Source organism: Ochotona princeps, chromosome 29 (genome assembly GCF_030435755.1).
Source record: "Ochotona princeps isolate mOchPri1 chromosome 29, mOchPri1.hap1, whole genome shotgun sequence".
Classification (NCBI taxonomy): Eukaryota; Metazoa; Chordata; class Mammalia; order Lagomorpha; family Ochotonidae; genus Ochotona; species Ochotona princeps.
Genome location: NC_080860.1, coordinates 12,196,986 through 12,223,590, shown reverse-complemented (window position 1 = coordinate 12,223,590; position 26,605 = coordinate 12,196,986). Strand labels below are relative to the sequence as shown.

At 54.0% G+C, this 26,605-nt stretch overlaps 1 protein-coding gene across 2 annotated transcripts in view; it reads right to left on the bottom strand.

The window, feature by feature from the left end:
* ACACB (acetyl-CoA carboxylase beta) overlaps positions 1 to 26,605 on the bottom strand; it is a 98,021-nt gene that overhangs the window by 19,835 nt on the left and 51,581 nt on the right. For both annotated transcript variants that reach the window (XM_004591920.2, XM_058656533.1), the window contains 20 exons: positions 26,171 to 26,252; positions 24,518 to 24,663; positions 23,129 to 23,279; positions 22,533 to 22,667; positions 19,241 to 19,387; positions 17,791 to 17,979; positions 15,649 to 15,749; positions 12,623 to 12,711; positions 12,383 to 12,507; positions 11,421 to 11,534; positions 11,051 to 11,164; positions 10,202 to 10,291; positions 8,873 to 8,991; positions 7,327 to 7,464; positions 6,178 to 6,277; positions 5,948 to 6,055; positions 3,922 to 3,978; positions 3,684 to 3,725; positions 2,820 to 3,035; positions 170 to 325 (listed from right to left, as the gene is read on the bottom strand). In XM_004591920.2, coding sequence (XP_004591977.2) covers positions 170 to 325; positions 2,820 to 3,035; positions 3,684 to 3,725; positions 3,922 to 3,978; positions 5,948 to 6,055; positions 6,178 to 6,277; positions 7,327 to 7,464; positions 8,873 to 8,991; positions 10,202 to 10,291; positions 11,051 to 11,164; positions 11,421 to 11,534; positions 12,383 to 12,507; positions 12,623 to 12,711; positions 15,649 to 15,749; positions 17,791 to 17,979; positions 19,241 to 19,387; positions 22,533 to 22,667; positions 23,129 to 23,279; positions 24,518 to 24,663; positions 26,171 to 26,252 — 2,419 coding nt within the window. The remainder of the gene's footprint in view (positions 1 to 169; positions 326 to 2,819; positions 3,036 to 3,683; positions 3,726 to 3,921; positions 3,979 to 5,947; positions 6,056 to 6,177; positions 6,278 to 7,326; positions 7,465 to 8,872; positions 8,992 to 10,201; positions 10,292 to 11,050; positions 11,165 to 11,420; positions 11,535 to 12,382; positions 12,508 to 12,622; positions 12,712 to 15,648; positions 15,750 to 17,790; positions 17,980 to 19,240; positions 19,388 to 22,532; positions 22,668 to 23,128; positions 23,280 to 24,517; positions 24,664 to 26,170; positions 26,253 to 26,605) is intronic.

Here is a 26,605-nt window from a genome sequence, read left to right as displayed (position 1 = left end):
GAAGGAGTGTTTTTCGGTGCTTGGATGCAGCCATGGTTCCGGTTCCAGCAGCCAGGAGACAGTGTCTCAAAGCAGCACAGCCCAGAGAGCTGAGTGACACTGAGGCCGGAATCCTCCCCAGGAACCCTTCCCACTCGCACAGAGCCCACCCCTCCTGGGGCAGTGAGACCTTCAGGGGGTCCATGATGACGGTGGGCACGAAGTTGAGGAAGATGTGGTTGCAGTCAGTGCGCACAGTGGTGTTGTTGAAGGCCACCTCCAGCTCGTCCATGGCCTCCAGGAGCAGCCGCTCGCCCTCGTTCTGTAGGTACTCAAAGGACGCCTCCTGCCAGGGGTCCGGGGTGGGAAGCAAGGGGTGCTGAGCTGAGCCTCCGGGTGGGGAGGATGTACAAGGAGAAGGAAACATTTCCCCACATGCCAGGCAGGATGGCAGCCACAGGCTCCACCCGCGCAAGGACACAAGGTCTCGCAGCAGGCTGACTATGCCTCTTGTATACTGTCGTCCCACAGCTGGGAGGGGTATGCCCACTGACCCTGGAGGAACTGGCCCAGTGGCACCCCATGGCTGGCCAGTTCCTAAAGGACAGTCAGCACCTTGCCTGGGAGTGTGGCCACCCCTACCACCTCTGTATCAGGATCTCTCTCCTGACCCTTATGCACCTGCCCGGGCAGTTGCTCAGCCTCTGCCAGTAGCCCCCTGTCCCAGAGCCTGCCCAATCACTCAGCATTGGAGCTTGCACCGTGGCATAGCTAGTAAAGCCACCACCTGCAGCACCAACATCCCACGTGGGTGTCGGTTCGAGTCCTGGCTGCTCCACTTCCAATACAGCTCCCTGCTTATGGTCTGGAAAAAGCAGTGGAGGATAAGCCATGTGCTTGGGACCCTGCACTCGCGTGGAAGACTCAGATGAAGCTCCTGGCTCCTGACTGCTAGTTCTGGCTTGGCCTGGCCTGGCCTGGCTCCAACCATTGGAACCATCTGGGGAGAGACCCAGCAGATGGTCTCTCTCCATCCTTCTCTCTGTTACTGGCATTTAAAAACATAAATATTACATATATATGTATACACATACATGTATAAATAAAAAACATACACATATGTGTATGTATGTATTATCAATAACTAAGCTTCTTCAACCTTAAACCCACGTACTAGGACTTATCCATGTCTCCCATTGGAGACCACAGTCAATATTCTCGTCCACTTTCTCTCTTTACGCCTTTTAACACCTGATCTACCCCTGGGACTTCTCCATGGTTCCTATGAGGCATGGCAAGTCCCCTTGTTAGACTCTGGGCAAAGCAAGCTATGTTTCCAAAGGCCATTGTCCCTTTGCTCTATTGGCTTTGCCAAACCTCAGTCTATCAAGATGGATTAAAACAGACAGTGGAAGGCCAACACGCGATGCCCCAACTAGCTGATCCTCGAACTTCAAACGTCAGCATCCCATATGGGCGCTGCTTTGCCTCTTGGCTGCTTCACTTCCCATCCAGCTCCCTGCCTGTGGCCTGGGAAAGAAGTTGAGGACAGCCCAAGGCCTTAGGACCCTGCACCCACATGGGAGATCCAGAAGAAGCTCCTGGCTCCTGGCTTTGAATCAGCTCAGCTCTGATCGTTGCGTCTACATGGGAAGTGAACCAGTGGATGGAAAATCTTTCTCTCTGTGTCTCCTTCTCTCTGTACATCTGACTTTCCAATAAAAATTAATAAACTTTAAAAAAACAGTTGAACAGAGTGGCAAAAACAGACTAGTTTCATATGCATTAATAGGGGCTTAGTTAAACAAACAAAACCACACACTTAGCACATGAATAGACCATTCTTGTTTTACATGGAGAAAGAGCTACAGGAAATCAAGCGGCAGAGACCAGCAAGAGCCATCGCACAATCTCTCTGCCCTGAACTCCTAGTGCCAGGGGACGCCTGAACATGAGGTTGGAAGGATACCAGCCAGTCTCCAAAGGGGCCATCCAGGCCGGCCCTTTAGGGGTTAGACTCTGGGGCCTTTTACCTGATTTTTTAAACAAGGTTGAGGATGTGCATTTGGCCTACTGGCAAAGCTGCCTCTTGGGACACCTGCCTCATACCTGAGTGCTTGGGTTTGAGTCCCAGCTCCGCTCCTGATTCTAGTTGCCTGCCTTCACACAGCCCAGGAAGCAGCAGCGGACAGCCCAAGGACTTGGGTTCTTGGTCCCCAGGATGGAGTTCCTTACTCCTAGCTTGAATCCTACCAGCACAGGACCGTGGCAGTGGCTGGGGAATGAACCGCTGTCTGGACGACCTCTTTCTCATAGAAATTTTTTTTTAATTAAAAGTTTTCGTTCTATGAAATTTTCATACTATAATCACAACTTAACTCTCTTTTTTTTTTAAAGATTTCTTTATTTTCCTTTCAAAGACAGTTGTTTTTGTTTTACAGAGAGAGAAGGAGCGAGAGAGAAATGGCTGCAATGGCTAGAGTTAAGCTGATTAGAAGCCAGGAGCCAGGATTTTTTTCTGGGTCTCTCACGTGGGTGCAGGATCCCAAGGACCTGGGCCATTCTCCACTGCTTTCCCAGGCCATAAGCCGGCAGCTGGATGGGAAGTGGAGCAGCTGGGACACAAACCAGTGCCTTTATGGAAGGCCGATCCCGCAGGGTAGAGGATTAGCGTGCAACAACCCTGCGTGGACCCCCGACACAACTTACTTCTCTAAAGGTAAGATACCAGGACCAACAAACAAATGCTCATTTCCCTAACAAACCAGTGCCTCACCAGGAGGGGATCCAAGTGGGGCAGACCACTGCATGTGGGACAGAGACCCGCTGCTACGCCTCACCTTGGTGATCAGGTCCGAGTGCCTGATGATGGCGCGGATGAAGAACCTGTGGTCTGTCACCTCCACCCCTTCCTTGACCTTGGCAGCACCCAGGTACAGGTGCATCTTGTGGTTGGCACACGGTACGGCGGTCAGGTCGAAGTTGCGCATGCGGCTGAGCTCCAGCTGGAAGGCCAGGGCAGGCTCCAAGTGGCGGTAAATTCGGTCCTCCGCAAACTGTGGGTTGGAGAGAGAACAGATGGAAGCACAGAGGGAGCAGATGGAGGGACATGAGAGAGGGAGAGAGAGAGATGGGTGCACACGTGCACACACGCTGAGACTGGCAGACCTAGCCCACGTCGTCCCCCGCGTGCCCTGCTCTCAGGGTGTGGCGTTCGTTGTGTCAGCTAAGTGGTGTGCAAGGCACGAAGGGCTGGGGTTTACTCAGGGCTACTGAGAATGTCACGAAGATCCCGTGCCAGGGCCATTAAGAGCCATGGTAGGCAACATGTAACCAGATATGCGTGGCCGTGACCTTCATTTGTAAGAAACGAGGGGGCAGACTACTAGTCTTACTTTGCCAACTCCAGGGCAAGAGGACCACATGACCCGTATGACTGTCTGCCTGGATGTAAGCCACCAGTACAAAACTGTCCGAGTGAGCCGGGAGCAGGGACAGGGCTGGCAGGGCGGGATTCTCAGAGACTGAGTTCCAAGTGGGAAACACGAGGTTCTGTTAGAAGTGAACTCCCAGCAGGAAGCTGCAGTCTACACCCAAGCTACCCTGTTTCCGGACTCCGGGGGGGGATCTCACCGAGTGAGGGGGAGGGGAGGGAATCAAAGATGCCGCAGGACAGAGACCAGCATGGCTGCCGGCAGTCATACCTCGTCTCTCGCTCTGAAAGTGAAGAACTTGGGGAATTCTTTCTGTGGGAAGAAACGCACACAGGAGACTGTTAAATCCAGCCAGGCTCATGGATGCATCGGCATAGTTAATAGGGGACTACTTCTGGTAAGCCGAGGTCACTTCCACTGGCCCCACCCCAACCTACAGGACCAGGTACCAGACAGCAGCTGGGAGAGGGGAAGAGACTCCCAACGGTGACCCAGGCAGCTGACTCACCTCCTGGGCAATCAGGAATGTAATTCTTCGGAGTCCACAATCCTTGAGGATATTCTTCTGCATTGAAAACCACAGACCCGGTAGAATATTAGTTGGCAGTGTAAAGGACGGATGTGCGGATGCTATCGCATGAGGGTGGACGTCACCAACACCATGCCAAGTGGCAGAAGCCAGGCAAGGATTCCAGGGTCCTGGTTTCTGCCTGGCCCAACAGCAGCCACTGTGGCCATTTGGGGAGTGAATCCAGTAGATGCAAGATTCTCTTTCTCTCTCCCCACCCCATTCTGTCTGTCTCACCCTCTATCTGTAACTCTACCTTGCAAATAAATACATACTTTTTTAAAAAAAATTAGAAAGAGGTCAACACACACAACACACAAAGGTACAGTGTAGTGGGATGCTTGCTGGATACAGAATGGACAGATGGCAAAATGAAGGAGAATCCAATGTAGGTGAGTTAGCGGGTTACTGGTTTCCTACTAAGGATGTGTTACATGTGTGCAGTGAATGTGTAGATAGGGTTCAAATGTGTGAGTGTGTACATTATTGTATTTGATATTAAAAAATATAAAAGTATATGAAATACAAATTCCATTCTTTTTGGTCCTTTCCTCAGTAGGTATGTATCCCTCCAGCTCTCCCTCCTTCAGAATGTGATATACAAGGGAACATCAAGAACTGAGTGACGAACAGGTGGGAACAAGACACCTGCACCCTGCACTAGGGACCCTGGGATCTATTCCCAACCCCAGCTCCTGGCTCCAGCTTCCTGTCCATGCACACACTGGAGGAAGCAAGTGACGGCTCCAGTCCTTGGGTTTCTGCTGTCCACAGGGACTCTGTGAATCCGTAGTTTCCAGCAATGGCCAACCCCTGGCCCTTGTGGGCACTTGGGTAGTGATCCAGCTGATGGGCACTCAGTTTTTTCTAAGAGAGGTCAAGTTACCTGCCCCAGGCCACACAGCGATAACCAGTCCCCACCTGGTACCCAAGCTCCCAACACTCCTCCACCTCTGCATGTAAAGCCAGAGCCTGCCTTTGAACATCTGTAGCAGCAGCTCCCTGACCAGCACCTGCACACAAAAGCAAACTGCGGCCATTCCCATACCTGACCATCATTGTAAAGCTGCAGGGAACAGCAGGTGTTTGAGGCCCACATCCCAGATTGGAGTCCCTGGGTTGGAGTCCAGCCCCATTCCCAATTCCGGCTTCCCACTGATGCAGGTGATGGCTCAGACAGACGGGGAACTGGTTTGAGGTCTCAGCTCCTTCATCTGGCCCTGTGCCCCCACCCCTGGCCAGTGTGGTCATTGAGGTCTGACTAAGGCGATCAAAGTACAGTTTCTCTCCCTCTCTTCCTGCCTCAAGCCTCTCACATGAAGAAAACCTTTTAAAATAAAATGAAGTGCAAGTTCCTGGTTTACTCCAACAACAACAACCACCAAAAAAATACCAAACTGCATCGAGTGAACTCTGCGCTCAAGCCCAGGCGGGGTGGCGGATATGCTTTATCCTAAGAGGCACAGACATGGCCTGTGGGGTCCCAGCAGGGAAGCTGCAGTTCTGCCATGTTCAGCTGCCCCTGCCATGTTCAGCTGCCCCTGCCTGTAGTCACTGGCTGTGAGTGATGGGGCCTGAGTGACGTACAGGTGCCCCAGGACATTTTGCCAAGAGACCCTTCTTCTCTGGCCCTCTGCATGTGGCTTCTTCACCCTGCAGCTCGGTTTCCCTGGGCCATGGTTGAGGTGCCGGGGCTTCTCCCTTGGAAGGGATTAATGTGGCTCTCATGGGCCTGGGCCAGATCCTCCCAGGGAGACTGCAGAAGAACAAGCCGGCCCCTCCCCTGTGTTCGCTTGCTTCCTCCCCGTGATCTTCTGCTCATGCTCTCATCAGGTGAAGCCCCCGGGCCCAGGGGTGACCCCACCATGGTCCTCATCCATACACGCCTCTCTGCCTCATAAAGCAGCCTGCCAGAGCAACCCATGATGCCCCTTCCCCAGCCCACAGCACACCCCGGACAGAGGACCTTGGACTGCACGAAGGTGCGGAAGATGGGCACCAGCGCCTCGTCATCCAGGTGGTCTGCGTGCTCGATGGCCACGTTCAGGATGTGGATGGGTTCTTCCCAGAGGCTCTGAGGGGCAGGAACAAAGAAGGCTGGGGTGGAAAGGCGTGGGGGTGGGGGTGGAGGCAGAGGGCGCAGGTCGGCCCCCACTCCCCGCTTCCCCAGGGGCTGCCCAGGCTGGGAGACTTAACCTTGCCATCGTCCTCAGGGTATAGGGAGTTGCTGGCCTTGCTGAAGAGCGGCGTGTCCTTGGGCATATTGGCGAAGCAGGAGATGACATCATCAAAGTTCCTGGGGGCACACGGCAGGGGGGAGGCTGAGCTAGCTCTAGGGCCTGGCAGGTGGGATCCTAGCCCCCTGTTTTTCTGCCAGTACTATCCCATGACTCCATCCAGCTCTGTGCAGAGCAACAGGGGGCACCCCTTGACTGGGTCTACCCACAGTGCCCTTCATGGGGTTTTTCTCCCAGGGAACAGTCCACCCGTGAGATATATGAACAGGGAAAGAACCCAAGCACACGGCGGGTCTCGGCTGGGCCTGGGGTTGACTCTCGGTTCCCCCTTTCACTGGCTGAGCCCAGACTTAGCCTGCTTTCATGTGCAGATAAGAATCAGCAGCACAGATCTTAGAGCTGGCAGGAAAACCCAACAAGGGAACCCAGCACAGTGCCCGAGGGGTGCATGCTGACAGGCTGTGAGGGGCAGCAGTGTAACAGTGCCACTAGCAACCATCCGACACACACCGCACACACACAACAGTCACACATGAGTCATGCCGTGGGGGATGAGGGGCAGCATTAGGCAGTTAGACCTGGGGACACCCAGGTCTCAAGCACTCGGTTCTCCACCACCCTCCCAGGGGACCCCTAGTCGAACGCCTGGCTCTTGGCTTCAGCCTGCTCTGACACTGTCTCTTGCAGGAATTTGGGGAGTCCTTCCTTCCCCAGGTGCCCCCTCTTCTGTGTCCCTCTGCCTTTCAAGGAAATTAAATAAAATAGATTATTCCACATATGCCATCCCACGCCACGTTCCCAGAACCCCCAGGAAGAAGGCTTGCTACACTGCCCATAGTGCAGACAGGAACACCAAGGTTAGACCAGGTGCCTGGTCTCACAGCTCTGGGGGGTTGGGCAGGTGCAGGATTCAAACAGGCAGGCAGGCAGGCAGACACGCAGCCCCCACCCCACTCTCGGTGTCAACGCCGCCTCTTTCCTGGTGCCATCCCTCCTTGGAGCCCTCCCCACCACCTCAATGTGCCCAGCGAATGAGTGGCATTTGAGAGAGGCACACCCAGCCCCCTCCCCACTCAGGGCATCGGGGAGACCGAGCCGTGCCAGCTACCTGGTGAAATCCTCGAACCTCCTGAAGGCGACCATGGCGCCCATCCGCTGGCACAGTGGGGAGAAGCCGTTGTCCATGAAGAGCTCCGTGCTGTGCCTTAGCAGGTCGGGGTTGCTGATGCTCACGGGCAAGGACATCCTGCAGGGCAACAGCCAGGGGGTGAGGCACTACCCGCACACCCAGCCCCAGGAGCTGGAAGCCCTCCCAAAGGCAGAGTGGGAGGGGTGGGACTAGGGTTAGGGTCAAGAGCTGAGGGGGTCTGATTCAATGAATGATGCACGGTCCAACCCAGCAGGCCCCGAGGCTGAACTCAGCCATGCCCAGGATGAACCTCTTCCAGGAAAGCATGGCCCCCAGGTAGCTGGAGAAGGAGGGTGTGCGTTTGGGGTGGCCTCGGACCCAAGGAGACATTCCATCCCTAAGTGATCAGCCTGGCGAAACCCAAGACAAGATCAGCTGCAGCCCAAATCACACCACCACAACCACTGTAGCCGGCAAGGGTGGTCTGTGGGGGAACTGGTGAGGACCAGCAACCAACCAGGGGATAAGGGGGAGCCAAGGAGGCCGAGTTGCTTCAGAGGACGTCACACTCCACCTGCCCACCAGTGGCCTTCACACCCCTAATCAGACAGATCAGAAGACAGCGGCATGACCTAAGACCTAGACACATGGCGCCCTCTGGTGGAGATGCCGAGGAGAGCCGCGGAACGTGATGGACATCCAGAGGCCACTGCGCCTGCCCTTTGCACTGGCTCCCCCACAGTCAGCTGGTGTGGACAGAACACTGAGCGGAGGACAGGTCGAGGCTGGGGTGCTCAAACTCCTGTTGCCCATGACTAAGTGACTCAGCCCATGGTGAGGGCAGGCCCGGGTTGTCAACCGGACAAGGACAGAGAGAGCACGTTTTGGCTGACAGATGGCACGGTGAGGATGCAGGAGGGCAGCAGACACGGCCAGTAACCGCAGTGTCAGCGGTGGCCACCATGGGATCACTAATGTCTGACAACCTCCTGTGTGCTAGGCAGGGTCCTAAACACCCCGGAGACCTTATCTCCTTTCCTCTAGAATGTTCTGCGATGATGGAATGTTCTAGAACTGCACAGTCCAACAGCCTGGCCTTGAGCCATACAAGTGGCTGCTGAGAAGGGAGAAGGCTGGGCCTAGGAGTTCAGACACCTGTTGCAATGCCCGCATCCTGTATCACAGGGCTGGGTGTAAGTTCCATCTCTACTCTTAAAAATAAACAGCAAAAAAAGGAAAAAAAAGTTTTAAAAAGAAACAGGTGCAACTGGCATGGCCGAAACCTGAACTTTACCCTCACTCACTTTGAAAAGTTAAAGTCACACCCACTGGCCTGGACAAGGCAGGTGCGGGTAGTGGCAGCAGGTCACCTTCCTGTTACAGCTGAGTGCGTGGAGCTGAGGGGGGATGCCACAACAGCAAACATGGGTCCCTTATGTCATCCCAGCAGGGTCCCCCCACACACAGAGAAACAAGGTCAGGGAGAAGAGAGGCCCAGGCCATCCTCGGCCAAGATGCTACGTACCGGTTCGGGTGGGAAGAGGGCAGCATGAACTGGAATTCCACCACGCACGTGCCATCCGGGAGCTGCCGGTGCTGCAGGCTGTTCAGCTCGTAGGCGATATAGCCCCTTCGCACGTACACCTGCCGGGGCGGAAGCACGGGGAAGGATGCTCAGAGAGGATGCTGAAACTGAGCGTTCAGTGGCTATTGAGAGCCACCTGCTCATGGCTCGGAACGTGGCCGGCCAACTGCGCAAAACCCACACCCAACATCTGGAGCACAGCTGGGTGACCTGCTTCTCTAAAGAGCCAGAGAGGAAATACTTTAGGTTTTGCGGGACATCACTCAGTGGCAGCTGCTCAGTGCTGCTGTTAGAGCCCAGACACAGACATGGACAATAGGCAAATGAGTGGGCGTGGCCCGATTAAACTTTATTGACAGAAACAGGCAAAGAGGGCCAAACACTCAGCTCACAGGCTCCACCCGCTCCGAAGCAGCTCTATCCAGTAGGGACATAACCCAAGCCATATACATAATCTGAAATCTAGTAGCTGCTTAAAAAAAAACTGACAAGAAAACAGGATCTTAAGCATATCTTAAACACTCAAAAATATTTTCACCTTTTAATTTTTAATTATTTTTTCAGCATATTTTCACTTTTTTAAAGACTTATTTGTTTTCATTGGAAAGGCATAGACCCATTTGGATGCCGGTTCTAATCCTGGCAGCCCCACTGCCCATCCAGCTCCCTGCTTGTGGCCTGGAAAAGCAGTCAAGGGTGGCCCAAAGCCCTCATCCATGTGGGAAACCCAGAAGAGACTCCGAGCTCCTGGTTTCAGATCAGTGCAGCTCCAGCTGTTGCAGCCACTTGGGGAGTGAATCAATGGGCATATCTTCCTCTCTATCTCTCCTCTCTATACAATTGCCTTTCCAATAAAAATAAAATCTTTTTTAAAAATTGGCTTCCCAGGGTCGAGTGATGTGGCATATGGAGTTAAGCCACAGCTTGGGACACCTGCACACGGTGTCAGGGTGCCTGGTTTGAGTCCCAGCTATCACACTTCCGATCCAGCTTCCTGCTAAGGCAGCTGAGGCTGTGGGCCCCAGTGGCTTTGTAAAGAGGAGACTGCAAGAGGCACACACACACAGGCACTCCCAGGGTGCTAACTGGGGAGGTACCTCATGCCACCCTGGCACTCTGCCAGTGGGACATCTTCAGAAGACGCACACCCTTGACCATGCACCTTCAGCCTTGTGTGCCCACCTCGAGCTGTGTTCTCCACCGTGCCACCCGCTGGGATCACACAGCAGTAAGAGCAAAGAGCCGGACATGGGTCGTGGGGCCGCTTACCTCCAGGGAGGCCATGCACACCACCTTGTTGGCGTGGTAGAAGAAGGTGGGCAGGACGTCGAAGATGGTTGTCTCTGAAAGGATCAGTTTCTATGGAGACAGAAGGGGCGGGGCATGAGGAAGACGCAAGGTGAGCACTGCGGATGGCTCATCTGGACTGCAATGGTTATGATCACGGCCAGTGGCCTGGGCCCGGGTTTCCGCACCAAAGGGCAGACAGGAAACAAAACTGGGGCTGCTGGTACCCAGGGCCAGGCTCTCAGGTTTTGACACTGAATGGGGACCTATAAGCTGGCAAGAGGCTGGCGAGGGTTCTAAAAGGGGTCTGGAAAAGGGTCTCGAGATGGGATCAGGACAGGGGTACTGAGGAGGGGGCTAGGGATGGGAGCTGGGGAGACGAAGCCACAACCCAGCCATGGAGGGCTCACCATCACCAAACACAAGTGTCCCTGAGAAAGTCCACGGAGAAGTGCAAAGAATAGGTGTCTATTTTGGTGCAAAACTTTTCAAAATCCACGCAAAGCTCTCTTCCTAACACGTATTTGCATGAGCGTGTCTGAAGACCCCACATAAGCTCTGGCACAGATGGGATGTGCCAGGAGAGCTCTCAGGCTGCCACGGGGGCCGTCCCCAACATGGCCATTGTGGCCATGGCCTCCCCCATCACCCCACACAGGCCATCACCAGTGCATGGCCACTGTGGCCCTAGCCTGCCCCATCACCCCATGAGGGCTGTCCCCAACACATGGCCACCGTGGCCACAGTCTCCCCCATCACCCCATCCCTACCCTGCAGCATTTCCCACATTACGCAGTGCCAGCACTGCACTGGAAGGCCACGGGCATGCACCTTGAGGTTGTCCGGGCAGAACTGGTGGCCGTACATGTCAATAGCAGACAGGAAGATGGACTCGACCTGGTTGTGTCTCAGCTCGTAGGAGGGCAGGTGAGAGGCGATCAGCACCTGCAGGGGGGATGGAGGGTGAGGCTGGGCCAGCTGGGGGAGGGACGGAGGGCAGGGCTAGGCTGGCCATGCAGGGAGGGTCGGGGAGTGGGGAAGGCAGGGGGACAGAGGACTGAGGGCTAGGCAGGCAGGGAGCAGGGAGTGGGGGCTGGCTGGGGGTGGTGACAGAGGGTAGAGGGGAGACACAGGACAGCTCTCAGCAGCACACAGTGGGGTCCGTGCCCGAGGCTGTGGAGGGCCACACATGGGGACTGACCTGTCGGGCTCTGAGGGCCACTTTGCAGTGCTCGCTCTTGCTCAGCTGCGTGAGCTCACTGAGGATGGAGGTCAGCTCATCCGACAGGGAGGGGTCCGGGCCACACAGCTCGTCCTTTGGGGACAGACAGGATCCCAATGGCTCTTCTCCTCCGAGAGCCAATGCCCTGCTTACCCGCACCCCGAGAGGCAGCAAGGGGTGTTCCAGTCCTTGGGTCCCTGTCACCCCATGTGGAAGGTGCAGGCTAGGTGCCTGGCTCCCAGTGTCAGCCTGACCCAGCCCCGCTGTTATAGGTATTCGGGGAGTGAACCAGCAGATAGAATCTCCCTCTCACTTCCCCTGCCCTGTCTCTTTGTCTTGCAAACAAAAATAAATTTAAAAAAGAAAAAAATTTTTTAAAAAGGATGAAACAGGAGCAAAAAGGGAGGAGCAGAGGGAGGGAGGAGAGGGAGGGAGGGAAGGAGGGAGGGAAGGAGGGAGGAGAGGGAGGGATGGAGGAAGAGGCAGCTCTGTAAGGCAAAGGGAGAGCCTGCTACAAGACTCGCAACCCAGCGTCCCCTAACAGCTCCTGCCTCTGGATATAGGCTGCGGGTTCAAATCCCAGCTCTGGAACTGGCTGTGTGTCCCTAGGCAGGTGGCATTACCTCTCTGTGTTCTGCCAAACGGAGTGGCTGCCAGAATTAAATGAGTCAGTATTTCTCTGTAACACACTCCTCTACTCAGCCGGGAGTGCCTGGCACACAGCGGGTATCTGGGTGAATCAGCCCTAAGTCCCACCTGCACTGCCTGGGCATGTGTGGCCACACCCCCTCCCATGGGCTGTACCCTGGCAATGTCCAAGGGTCAGGACGGAGAATATACAACAATCTGCCAAGTCCAAACCAGTCCCTCCCTGACCCCGTTCTGGAATATGTTTGGCTGTCCCCTGTAAGTCTGGGGCAAGGGCATCGTTTCTGGCTTACGATCAGCATGGTCACCAGCTGGTTCTTCTGGGCCACGTGCGCGTGTGAGAAGATGCAGTCCAGCACCTGGGACATGTCCGGCTTGAACTGCTCTCTGAGCTGGATGACGCACTTGTCGTAGTGGGCTATGGTGGCAGAGGGGACAGCAGGCAGGGTAAGGTGGGGCTGCCACCCATCCCTTACCCCACCCCACAGCACCCCTGCCTGGGGCCGGCCATCTCCAGTGGGGGCGTGTCTTGCCTTGTTGGAAATGGTGCTCCACTTGCAGATAGCGTCGCAGGAGGTCCAACACCACCGTCTTCATGTAGCCGCGGGTGCCGCTGCGGTACCTGGCGGGGGAAGGCCATGAACACTCAGCTCCTGCTAGGCCTTCCATGTGGTTCAGGCCCCTAAGGGCTTGCATGCTGGAAGCTTGGCTCCCAGTGTCATGACACCAACCTTGGAAAGACCTTTGAGAGCTGGGGGTTGGTGCGGGCATACTGGGTCATGACCACCTTTGTGAAAGGGTTATTATAAGAGACAGCAGAGGAGGTGGGCCTGGGGGGATAGAATGCCTGCATCCCCCACCACAGTGCCTGTGTCTGCCTCATGACTCCAGCTCCCTGCTAATTCCTTGTTTCTTTTTGAAGGGGAGAGTGAGAGAGAAAGAGAAATCTTCCATCTTCTGATTTACTCCCTAAAGACTGCAATGGTGGGGCAACCGGATTTCCAACTAGTGCCCCAATAGGGGATGCTGACATTGCAAGTGGCAGTGTAACTCCCTGCACCACACCAGCCTTCGCTCCTTGTTAATTAAGATCCCAAAAGGCAGCAGTGATGGCCCAAGTAACTAAGCTCCAGCCACCCAACGGAGAGACCAAAATTAAGTTCTTGGCTCCCTGCTTTGGCCCAGCCCAGTCCTGGCTGTTGTGGGCACACAGAGATGACAGGGACAGGAGTCTTTCTCTCTGCATTATTTATAAATGCATGTGTGGATGAATAGTGAGCTCACTCTCTTGCTTCCTCTGAACACATGACAGTGCTCTCTTTCTCTCTCTCTCTCTCTCTCTCTCTCTCACACACACACACACACATATCATGGGATGCCATTCACCATACTTGTTGCACCCAGAACACATAAACTAGCATCTTGCCTTGGTATGTCATCCAGTCTCAAGGATGGACCACAGTGACACAAAATGGACAGACACCTCCGGCTTCCACTATGCCTGGCTGTCTCTAGCCAGGGTGTTCGCGACTTTCAAAAGGGGAACACAGCAGTCAAGTGTTGGGGGGCTGGGCCCTCTGCTTCTTGGGCTTACAAAGGACATGAAGTCAGATCTCTGGCACTCACTCTGCAGACAAAGGGAACAGGGACTTGCCTGAGGTGCCACGTCACACCAGGGGGTCAAGCTGGGGGTACAATCCAAGCCTGGCCCTTGGGGTGGGGCCTACTTGACCACAGATGAAAGAAGTTGAAGAACTGGGGTTCTTAAAGACACGAGTCAACTCGGGCAGGCTTTCTCCAGTAATGCAATCACCAATCTGGGTGGCTGGTGTCACACACTGGCTGCTCTACTTCCGATCCAGCTCCCTGCTAAGGCACCTGGGAAGGCAGCAGGTGACAGCACAAGTGCTTAGGCACCTGCAAGTCACACGGGAGACCCGAATGGAGTTCCTACGACAGGAAGTCATCGATAGCCCCACATTCTATACTCCGGCAGCTTCTGCTTGTGTGTGTGTGGGACTGATTGATTCAAACACACAAACGTTGGGTCTGGCCTGGTAGCCTAGTGGCTAAAGTCCTCGCCTTTCATGCACCAGAATCCCATACAGGTGCTGGTCCTAATTCCAGCTGTTTCACTTCCCTTCCAGCTCCCTGCTTGTGGCCTGGGAAAGCAGTCAAGGATGGCCCAAAGCCTTGGGACCCTGCACCCACTTAACAGACCTGGAAGAGGCTCCAGGCTCCTGGTTTCAGATTGGCTCAGCTCCAGCCAAAGCAGCCACTTGGGGAGTGAACCAGCAGAAAAAAAGATCTTTCTCTCTGTATTTCATTCTCTCTGTATCTCACTCTCTCTGTATATCTGACTTTCCAATAAAAATAAATTAATCTTTAAAAAAAAAAAATCCACGAACGCTACCACTCTGGCTTGACAACAAAGCTCTCTTGCTAAGTGGATTTTTTGCCACCAACAGTATAAACTCTTCTCATTAGGATAATTCTCCAGGGCTAGTGTTGTGGAACGGCAGGTAAACCCATTGCTTGTAGTGTCAGCATCTGATATGGATATTAGCTCATGTTCTGGCTGCTCCACTTCCAACCCAGCTCCCTGCTGGTGCATTTAGGAAAAGCATTGGAAGACGGCCCAGTGCCTAGGACTCTGTGACCCGCACAGAAGACCTGGAAGAAGCTCCTGGCTGTGGCCTGGCACAGCACCAGCGATTGTGGCCATCTGGAAGTTGAATCAGCATACGGATGATCTCTCTTTTTTTCCTCTGTAACTTTGACTTTCAAATACAAGATGAATCTTAAAAAAAAAAAATAGCTCTCTAGTCAGCTATCCCTGCTGCAGAGCTACCTGAGACAGAACACAACCTACCCAACGACCTTCCCAAGCAACAATTTCCACAACCACAATGACAATAATTCATGCAGTGTCATGTCCACAAGGTCATGTCATCTCATGGTCACATGGTCAGGGCATCGAGTTGTCCTGAGGTGTCAGCCCTTTCACAAAACTGACCCATCTGTTACTCTAGAGGAATTATCACATGAAGAGTTTGCATTCCCATTTTAACCACTGGCAGACTGAGGCACACAATGGTGAAGCCCAGCCCAGGGTTTGTGCTAGTAATGGTAGGCCGGCCAGCTCCACGATGTACTTCCTGTCGATGTGTGTCTGTCCTTAAAGGAGCCCCAGGGAACAGGTGACTGGCCCAGAATGGGACACCCACACTCCTCAACAGAGTCCTTGGGTTTGAGTCCCAGCTCCGCTCCTGACTCCATCTTCCTGCTAATGCAGACCCTGGGAGGCAGTGGGGTGATGGCTCAAGTAGCTGGGTCCCTGGCTTCAGCCTGGCTCAGCTCCAGCTAATACAGGCATCTGGGGAATGAACCAGCACATGGGGCATGCTCCATCTCTCTGCTTTCCAAATAAAGAAATCAACACTTTGAACAAGGCAGGTCATATAGAATCACAAAGTGTGACAGCATGGAGCAGCGGGCCAGGATGACAGGTGCGTCGAATCTAGGGTGGCGGCTGCAGCCCTAGGAGCCTGGGACTCACCTCTGCACCAGCTGCACAATGCTCTGCGTGTTCATGAAGAAGACCTCGCGGTCGGCCTTGCGCTGCAATGTGGCCGCGTGGCAGTCCAGGATGGTGGCTATCTGGTCAAGCAGACAAGATAGGGTGAGCAGGACAACATGGAAGCCAGCTGGAGGGCTAACCGGAGCTCCCAGCGAGGCCCTGCTGAGGCTCACTTGCACACCTTAAATCCCAGCCCCGACTGCATGCATCTCTCAATGTGCCATGTCTGAGGAGGCTCCAGAGTTCAAAATGACAATGACACAAAGAGGGGCCCACATTCCTGCCTGTGGTCCCTGTGAGGTGTGCAGAGTGTGGCTGGTCCCCACCAGGGCACTGGGGCACACAGGTGGGGGCTGGCAGAGCATCTGTCTCCATCCTTAGCATCCCTATTGGGGGGTGGGTAGCAAAAATACTGCAGGGGGTCGGGGGAAGTCCTGCCTCAGTGACAACTTCCTGAGAGTCCCCAAGAACCTGGCCTTTGCACTTCGTCTCTGAGCTGCGACACATAAGCCACAGTGTCCCTCACAGTGTGTGCGCAGTGGCTTTTACGATGTCCGAGGGCTGAGCCACCAGCACTGCCACGTGGTTCTAGGGTGTCTTCATTGTCCCTGAAAAGAGGTTTCACCCCAAGAGCAGTTGCTCCTCCTCGTCGCCTCTCCCCGCATCCTGGCCCCAGCAACCGCACGTGGACTTGTGGAATCCTTACACTGGCCGATCCTGGATGTCTCACGTGCCTGTGATTCCCACATTACGTGGTCTTTCGTGGCTGGCTTCTTTCCCCTCTCCTTTCCCCCGCCGGGGACAGCATGAATCTGCACTTAACAACTCCTTATGACAGACCGCTAACCCAGCCACCAGCACTGCTGGAGGAGCCAGCCTAAGCCAGTCCTCTGGTTTCCTGAGTGGCTGGCATGTGAGTGGGGGTGGGATGATGATGGCAGCAACAGGAGGAAGGCAGACAGACAGGCAGAAGGTCTCTTCCAAGAGCAAGTTACCTTGAAAATCCTCCTCAAAAGCAACAGCAAGAGGATGAACAGCACGAGGTACAACCCACAGTGAGATGTTACACTACTCCGAATGGTCTCCACTGGGGTTTTTCCCCATTTTATTTATTCAAAGTGTGGAAACACAGACATATATACCTCCTACCTGTTGGTTCACTCTACAGGTTCCTGCAACAGCCAGGGCCGGGTCATGCCAAAGCAAGGACCCAGGATATCAGTGTGGGTTTCCCACATGGGAGGTGGGGACCCCACCATCTGAGCCATTCCCTGCTGTCACCCAGGGTGTGTGTTAGCAGGAAGCTGGGACTGAAACCAGGCGAGGGGACAAGGGGTGCTGCTGTCTGAAGTACCATCTAACTGGCTATGCCAAACACCTGTCCCTGGCTCCCACTCTTTCAAAAATATCCTACAGACCTGGACTCAAGACCACACCTTACAAAATCTAGAGGGGAGGGGAAATAAAACCAGTGCTGCAGGGCCTGGTGCGATGGCTCAGCGGCTAAATCCTCGCCTTGCAGGCGCCGGGGTCCCATGTGGGCACCGGTTTGTGTCCTGGCTGCTCCACTTTCATTACAGCTCCCTGCTTATGGTCTGACAAAAGCAGTAGACAATGGTCCAAAATCTTGAGACCCTGCACTAGGGTGGGAGACCCAGAAGAAGCTCCTAGCTCCTGGCTTTGGTTCAGTTTAGCTTCGAATGTTTTAGTCATTTGGGGAGTGAACCAGCAGATGGAAGATCTTTTTGTCTCTCTCTCTCTGCTAAATCTGATTTTCCAATAAAAATGAATAAATCTTAATTTAAAAAATAATTGTTGCATACCAGTAAGAAAAGCTTGGGATTTCCCTAATGGTTTCAGCTGGTTTGTTTGTTTGTTTGTTTGTTTGTTTGTTTTTGGATAAGTGCCCACTCTCTTTGCATCGAGTGCTTGCTCCCTTGCTGCTTGGGCTTGACCCCTGAGACTGTTCACATTCATCCCCACAACGGGGGCTTGCGAGGAAACGCTGGTGGGGGGGTTTCCCACAGAGAAGACCCTAAGTCAAACTTGTGACCCCCCCCAACATCTGGAGCTGTAAGTAGTCTTCAGGAAGTCCCTGAGCGTCCCGGGAGGATCACGCACCTGCTGACTGGGGAACTGGGACAGCACCGAGGTGATGTTGCTGGCGTACTGGGCCATCACCCTGCGGACCGCCTTCTCCACGGGCGCTGGGATGCGACCCGCCACGCTCGTCATGATCTCCTGCAGCTCCAGCAGCGGCAGCGACGGGTGCCGGAGCGTCATCATCAGCTTCTGCACCCACTCCTTGAGCTGCAGCGGGGTACCTGAGCGTCAGTCCCAGGCCCTGCCCCAGGCCCAGGTCCCACCTCCCACCACCCAGCACCCAATACAATGTGACCCACCTAGGCCCCAGGCACCTGCTGAGTGACCGGACATTTAGAGTCAGTAGCCTCCACCACAGTCTAGGATGGGCTGGGCCTTGTGCATGTATCTGGGAAGCCAACCTGGTGTGAGGCTGACACAGGCCCTGTGATGACACCTGTGGGCCAGGGTTGGACCAAGCCAACGCCAGGAGCCAAGAAGTCAAATCAACAGCATGGGTCTCAACCATCCAAGCCACTAGCTCCTGTCTCCCAGAGTGCTCCTTAGCAGAGATGTGGGACTGGGCGTGGAGCCAGAACTCAAATCTAGGCACTGCAACAGGTAGCAGCCTAACCCCTGCCCCCAATACCCACCCCACAAACTTACAGCTTAACTCCACTTCTCACAACTTTGTAAATTATGCTTCCCATTAAAACAACAACATAAGATGCAAATACAGGCCATTTAGCTCCTAAGGCTCACTAGCTGCCCTATGTCCCTTCCAGAGTGCCTGGGTAGCATCTGGGATGGTCTCCAACTTGGAACATCTATGATGCCATCCCCAGAGGGTGGCTTTGGAAGCTCAGTCATAAACCAACACACACAGTGGTAAAGACAAAACACAGCCTGGCCATCACCATGAGGCAGCACGGCCCAAGGCTTAAACACACAGAACCAGAATCCACAAAACCAAGGTTTCCAATCAATATCTGCCGATTCACATGTGAGTCCTGGCTGGCTGACAGCATCTATGACACTAGGCTTGGAGGTCACGGCGACTGCCACTGACCTTGCCATCACCACTCAACCGTGAATGAGATGTATAGTTCCTACACAGACAGCGATGCACCTGCAGGGATGTGATCAGCCATGCTAACTCAAGAATCTTGGCTGTTTACAAGGAGATCTGTAAACCAGTCACTCATTTATCACTCCAGAGTCAGTGGACATCAGGCAGGGCCCCTGGAGTGGGCAGGGCCGAGTGGTCTCTGTTTCTGAATCGAGGGTCCCCCTTGCCTATCTCATGAGGAGAGCAGGGCCCACACGTGGCTCACTTCCTCCCTGAACTCACAGCTCCACAGGCCCACTGGAAGCTCACCAGCCAAGCCCCCGGCATCACACAAGCACCCTCTGGCCTCGTCACATGCACCTGCTGCTCCTGGAGCAGGGGCAGGGGTGGGGGTGGTTCTCCCTCCCCGGCTGGACTCACCTTTTTGCTGAATATGGGCTCCGGGAGACAGTAGCCACTCATGACGTTGGTCAGGTTTTCTAGAACATTGTGGAAAACCTGATGCAGCTTCTCCCCCAGGATGGGCAGAGTTTGCTGGGCGGGGAGCTCTCCTCTGAAGGGCTCAGCCTGAGGAGACACAGGAAGAGTCAAAGGTCAAGGTCACCACAGTATCCTGGACACTGAAGGACCAGGGAGGGGCTTGGGCAGACCTGTAGGCTTCTAGGATGCAGTCAGCAGGAGAGGAGATGGGGAATGTGAGGTAACTTGCATGTGAGTACGTGTGTGCATGTAGTTTTGAAATTTTATAGTGATTTCTTTAAAAAAATTTATTATTTTATTTAAAAGGCAAATTTACACTGAAGAGAAACAGGGAGATCTTCCATCCACTAGTTTACTCCCCAAATCACCACAACAGCCGGAGCTGAACTGAACCAAAGCCAGGAGACAGCAGGGACCCAAGGGCCTGGACCCTCCTCCTCTGCCTCCCCAGACCATGAGCAGAGAGCTGGATCGGAAGCAGAGCAGTCAGAAGGAGAATCAACACGCCTGCGGGATGCCAGTGTCACAAGTGGACAACTAGCTTGTTATGCCACCATGCCACCATTTGTAAGGTGCAAAATGACAGACAGGTAGAGGCAGAGGAACAGAGAGTTTGAGAGATCGTCCATCTGCTTGGTCATCCTTCAAACACCCGCCACAGCCGGGACCATGTCTGGCCAAAGTCAGGAACCTACACATCTCTTTAAAAGGGTGACTGAACAGAGATGCCTAAGGAGACAGGACAACTGTGACAGGACACACAAGCGAACTAGGAACCTAGACAGAATGCCAGAAAGCTGGGCAAGTCGTTCGCCCATGCTCATAGCAACGCTCACAGCAGCCCAAAGGTGAACATCGGATGAACATCCTCCAAGCAGGAATGGACGGACCACGCACATTATAATCAGTCTTTAGGATGGATACCCGCTGTGGCCAGGCGAGCTCAGGATAAGGGTAACGGACATATGATCCCACGTCAGCCACATTCCCGTGGGCAGGGAACCTTCTGGAGAGGGACAGCAATGATGGCGGCACAACAGTGGGAACGCCGCACCACCGAGCGCAGTGGAAAGCAGGAAAGATGGCAGATGCCACCTCGTCTATAAAAGGCCTCCGAACAGTTCACAGAAATGGGTATTATGCAGAAGTCAGGCAGAAAAACCACATTTTACTGTACCCAAAAAAATATTTTACATTCCATCTTCCACACACTTTTTTGAAGCACCCTTGTAAATGTAACCACGGTTTCTTGGAGGGTGGATTTTAGTTCACAGTAATGGATCAGGAAGCAGTTTGTAGCAGTGCTTAAGCCGCCACTTGGGACACCTGCTTGACACACTGCAGGGTTTGGCTCAAATCCCGGTGACTCCGCTGCTGAGCCGGCTTCTTACGAACACATCGCCCAGTCCATGGACACAACCCCTCTGCATGTGAAAGGCATGGAGCAGTGAGTTTCAGGTTCCTGGCTTTGGCTTGGCTCTGGTTGTGGGCATGTGGGCAGTGAATGATTGACCGCTGTCTGCCTCTTTCTCAAACAAAATCAACATGGATAAAAAAAATAATGAATAATACTGTATTGGGAAAGGCTCAGTGGTTTTAAAGATGCTAGGTAAGGGCCTGGTGCGATAGCGTAGTGGTTAAGGTCCTCGCCTTGAACGCTCCGGGATCCCACATGGACACCGGTTCTAATCCTGGCAGCTCCACTTCCCATCCAGCTCCCTGCTTGTGGTCTGGGAAAGCAGTCGAGGACAGCCCAGAGCATTGGGACCCTACGCCCACGTGGGAGACCTGGAAAGAAGTTCCTGGCTCCTGACTTCGGATCAGCACAGTATCGGCCATTGCGGCCACTTGGGGAGTGAATCACCGGACAGAAGATCTTCCTCTCTGTCTCTCCTCCTCTCTGTCCATCTGCCTTTCCAATAAAAACAATAAATAAATCTTTTTTTAAAAAAAAAGATGCTAGGTAAGAGTCCAGAGTGGTGGCCTAGTGGCTAAAGTCCTTGCCCTGCACACACCAGGATCCCATATAGACACCGGTTCTAATCCCGGTGGCTCCTCTTTCCATCCAGCTCCCTGCTTGTGGCCTGGGAAAGCAGTGGAGGATGATCCAAAGCCTTGGGACCCTGCACCTGCATGGGAGACCTAAAAGAAGCTCCTGGTTCCTGGCTTGGGATCAGAGAAGCTCTGGCCTTTGCGGCAGCTTGGGGAGTGAATCACTGCATGGAAGATCTTCCTCTCTCTTTCTCTCCTCCTCTCTATATATCTGATTTTCCAATAAAAATAAAATAAACCTTTTAAAAGAAGATGCTAGGTAAGATGTTCAGGTTCCACACTGGGGTACCTGGATTCGATATCCAGCTCTGGCTCCTATCTCTCTGGCTTCTGGCTAATGCGGCTCCCAGGGAGCTTCCGTGAGGGCTCCAGCAGCTGGGGCCATGCCACCCACCTGGGCAACCCACATGCAGTTCCCATCTTTCAGCTTTGACCTGGCCCAGTCCCAGCCGCTGTGGGCATCTCGAAAAAGAACCAGAGGATGTGAGGTTTCTCTCTCTCTCTCTACTTCTCAAATAAACAAACTTTCAAAAACAATAATATTCAAACACCCCTCCCCAAACAAAAATAACAGTCTACCAATGTTGGTTCATTCATTGTGAGAAATGGACCATACTATTGCAATAATAGTTTATAAGATAGTTAATAATAGTTTATAAGATAACCATTAATAAATAATAACAATAATGTTATTAACTCATGCAATAATTAGTTAAAAGTAACAATAGGGACATGGGGTGCAGGGTATTTGGGAGCGCTTTATGCTCTTTATAACTCTTCTGTAAATCGAAAGCTGTGCTAAAAATAAGCTCTATTTAAATGCCTTGTTGCAGGGGTGCCACTGGGTGAGAGAGAGGGCTCTGCGAGCAGCAGGGAACAGGTGAGGCTGAGAGCTCCACGTGGGCGGTGTGCTCTATGTTCAACAGAGTGAGGAAAGCCAGGACAGGAAAGAGGGGGCAGGCTATCTGGGGTCTTCTAAGTCACGGGCGGAACTTGGATTTTCCTCCAAGAGGGAGGAAGACCAAGCAAAAAGGGTGCAGCTGCCTGGCGCTTCTGCCGTCGGGATGAACAGTCCGTAGGGCAAGAAGCAGGAGTCTCCCTGAGCAGTGGCAGGCCCCTCCCCAGCCCCGCGCCAGCACACCTGCGCCAGTCAGGGCACGTGGGCAGCAGCGCCACCTACCGGGCGCACTTTAGAAGGGTCATCGAGCTCCAGCCGAGCCACCACGCAGCCGGCTTCCAGCACGGCCCCTGGCCGCTTGATGTACTTCACCCGGCCGCTCTCCTGCACGTTCAGAGTCATGATCATCTTCATCACCTGTAGGGCAGACAGAGGGACTGAGACAGAACCCCAACAGGGCTGGCTGCATGTGGGACACCCAGACTCACCCAGGCCTGGCCACAGTGCAACAGGGGCCGCATCATCTAAATACAGCAATTTCCTGGGCGGACCATTTCCTTGGGTGCCTGCTGTATGCCATGCATGGTACTGCCTGTCAATTCCCGCAGCTAGCAAAGTCAGCCATGGGGGCAGGTGGGAGCCAGGTACTGTGCCTGAGTAGCGGACAGGGAACTCAACAGTACCACTCCAGTGGCTGCAGGGAACTGGTCCCAGAACACTCTCCCACCCCCGACACACCCACACAGATGTTAAGGTCCGTGGGTGCTCAAGCCTGTTCCATAAAACGACGCAGGATTTGCCTCCTAGGGGAGACTTGGAGACCTGGACAGCACCAGGGAGCAGGTGCGCAGGGGAGAGCAGGTGGGCTCCAGGGTCACCTCCATCTCAGCATAGCTGCTGCCGGCCTCCACATGGCCCCCGTCCTCTATCGTATACTGCATCAGCTTCCCTGCTGACGGTGACCTCAGCACCGTGGGGTCGTTCTCCTTCTCGAACACGCATGTCTTGTTGCCGATGGTGATCCGGTAACTGGGAGACGGCAGGTAAGGGGTGGGAGACAGGCAGTTAGCAACACCTCCCCCTTGCCTGAAGGCAGCCAGGCACACCCGGCTGCGTGGCCGTGGGGACCTGCTGCCATTGTTCTGGGTCCTGGAAGATCTTTTTACTATCTGATTTCACCTTGTCATTCTGCCTTTCAATTAAATAACCTTTTTTTAAAAAAAAGTCTTGAATATTCTTGGCAAAGAAAATGAGCTACAAGAGAAATTTTCAAAACATACTACCCCTTTAGTATTCATGGTAGCCAAGATATGGGATCAACCTGGGTGACAACTGACACGTGACTGGATGAGAAAAAGAGTATATGCAATGGACTATTAGCCATAAAAAGGGCAGATTCCTACTACTTGTGGGCTCGCAGAGGAACCGGGAGGACCTTGTGAGAGGTGAAAAAGCGGTGCAAACAGAAACATCACACAACTTCACTGATAGCAGGAAGCTGAAAACGCTGGCCTCACAGAAGTAGCACTGATTGTTGGGGAGGGTCAGGGATGGGAAAGGGAAACCAGGCGGTGAGCAGTCAGCGGTGCAGCGGCAGGGGAGAATGTTCCACAGCACCATGCAACAGCACATCACTGTCCACCTCCAAGTGGCTCGTAGAGAGGGGCTGGGGTGCCCCCCAACTCACAGAGATGCCACCTGGGTAGCAGGGCCCCTGCACTGGAGCCTTCACCCAGTTTCCCATGGTGCACATTAGCAGGGAGCTAGAATTGAAAGTGAGGTCTGACTTGTACCCAGTCCCTCTGATAGGGGATGTGGGTACCCCAAACAGTGTGCTCAGCACTGCACCAAACGCACATATCCCTCTACAGGACAGAACACACAGCCACGAAGTGCAGGTGCCAACCTATGCCGTGGGCACTTGAACGTGTACCTCTCCATGTTGCTACCCATGTCCTAACCTCCTTCCATCCCTCCTGCCCAGCCTAACAATCCGAAGTTTAAGTCCAGATTGATTTTCATAAAAATTTCCACACCGAAGAGAGAACGCTGATTGCTTAAATGTTCTATATCTGGCTTATTCCACTTAAAGAAAATGACCTCCAATTCCAGTGATATTGCTAAAAAATAAAGGGTTTCCATGCCTCATGATGGCTGGCTAATATGCCAGTGTGTAGTCTGTGACCCATTCAACCAGCTTTTATTTCTGACCCCCAGGGCCGTGAGGTGAGTGTGCCCCCTCAGCGTGGGAGTCGGCCCCCACGCACCTGTCCACCTCCTCCTTCATGTAGGTGGTGTAGCTGCTGCCGTTGTAGGAGAGTAGCAGCCCCCCGTCGTTGAGCCGGTGGGCGTCGATCTCGATGTGGCAGTTGTTCATGATGAGCACGAACATGGTCAGAGACTGCCGAGCCACCTGAGGGAATAGGCTCGTGTCAACACCATGCCCAAGACGTGAGTCCACGGTGCCACGTGGCCCCTCTGACAGTGCGTACGGCTAGCGTCCACTGTAGGAGTAGCAATCTTTCTCTTTCTCTATTTCTCTATTTCTCTCTCTCTCTCTTTCTCTCTCTCTCCCCCCTTCTGCTCCCCAAGGGGTAGCTGCTGATTGGCCTGGAGAGGACTGCAGCCAGCTGCTCCTGACCCCCCAAAGCTTCAGCCTCAGGTAGGGACACCCTGCTGGCAGACACTGGGGTTCCTGCCCTGGGTGAGCCTATCCTGGAGACCCCACCATCAGTCTGGTATCTCCACTCAGTGTCCACGCTGAACCCCTGACCACTCCTCCATGATGGAGTTAGGAGGTGGGGCCTCTGAGGGGGGAACTAGATCATGGGAGTGGAGTCTTGCATTTGGGTTGAGTATGTGGCTAGGAGAGGTCCCTTCTGGAGTTCTCAGCAAGCAGGTGGAAGTGGCCCTTTGCAGACCATGACCCTGCCACAGGGCCTTAGCTTTGACCTGCAGCCCCAGGTAACGGTGAAAGAGAGGCACTGCTGTGACTTGCCAGCCATCAGCAGCATTTCATCAGACAAGCTCAAGCAGACCAAGGCCCTGGCACACAAGCTCAGGCACTGCAGGGACCCCGCTGGGGTCAGGGGCTGCGCACTGTAGGTGCTCTCCCTACATGTGCATCTCCGGGAATGTGCCTACAGATGCACTAAGCACAGGAGGCCCAAACAGGGTACGCAGAGACTACCCTTAGAGGCCGGTAATCACAAAGGGGTCCAGGAAAGTGGTGGTGATCCTGTGCATAGGGAATCGGTGCACGCTCACCAAATAACAGCCTTGTCACCATCTGCAGGAGGTGCCCTCTGCCCTCCCCCTATACTGTGCCACCTCTATAGCCTTGCTGGAACCCCAGTGCACAGCTTTAATGGGAACAGGGTCTCGGCAGATGGAGTTAGCTAAGAGGATCTCCTACTAGGTGGGCCCTAAATCCAACTGGATTAGATGATCTTAGGAGAGGAGATGTGGACAAGGGACTAACCAATATACACACATAAAACACATACACACACAGAGTGGCAAGAGGGTCACAGGAAGACAGAAGAAATGGAGGGGGAGCAGGGGGCCCACCAGCCAGGCAAGGCTGGCAAGTGATAGGAGCCAGGGAGGCCCTGCCTCTACGGTCATGTTGATGTGGGACTTCTGAGCCCCACACTGTGAGGAGACAAACGTCTGTGCTTGAGGCCATCAGTGTGGCATGCTCTGTGGTGGCGGCCACAGGACACAGAGCAGCTGCACGGTGCCCTCCGCATCTTGCCTGACCACACCTCCTGACACCTGCCGCAGTTAGGTTCCAAAGTCAACGACAACATGGGGATTTCTAAGTAACTGAGTGCTCAGATCCAAGCTCAGGGTATGCCCCACGGATGAGGCAAAACCTTGAGCACCCCGGGACCTCAGAGAAACACAGGGGACTTTACCTTGAGGATGTACTTGACGCCTCCGTAAATTAACTCCACATCCACAATGTTCAGCAGGGAATCGGCGGGAAGGACCTGGCCCCTGCAAGAGAACAGAGGCCTGCAGGCAGCCTGGGGAGGGGCTGGGAGCGCAGCAGCCCCCTCCTCTGGATTTTAAAAAGCCCACCAAGGGGGTGCGTGTGAAGTGAAGCAGCTGAAATGCTGCATTCCACACCACAGTGCCTGGGGTTCGAGTCCCTGCTTTGCCTTCTGCTAATGCACACACCCTGGGAGGCAGCAGGTGATGCTTCTGAACTTAGATCCCAGCCACCCACAGGGGAGACCTGGAGTGAATTCCAGGCTCCTGCAGGTATTGCAGGCATTTGGAGAGTAAAATAGCAGGTAGATCTGTGAGCGTGTGTGTGTGTATCTTCTTGCTTGTCAATTAAATAATTT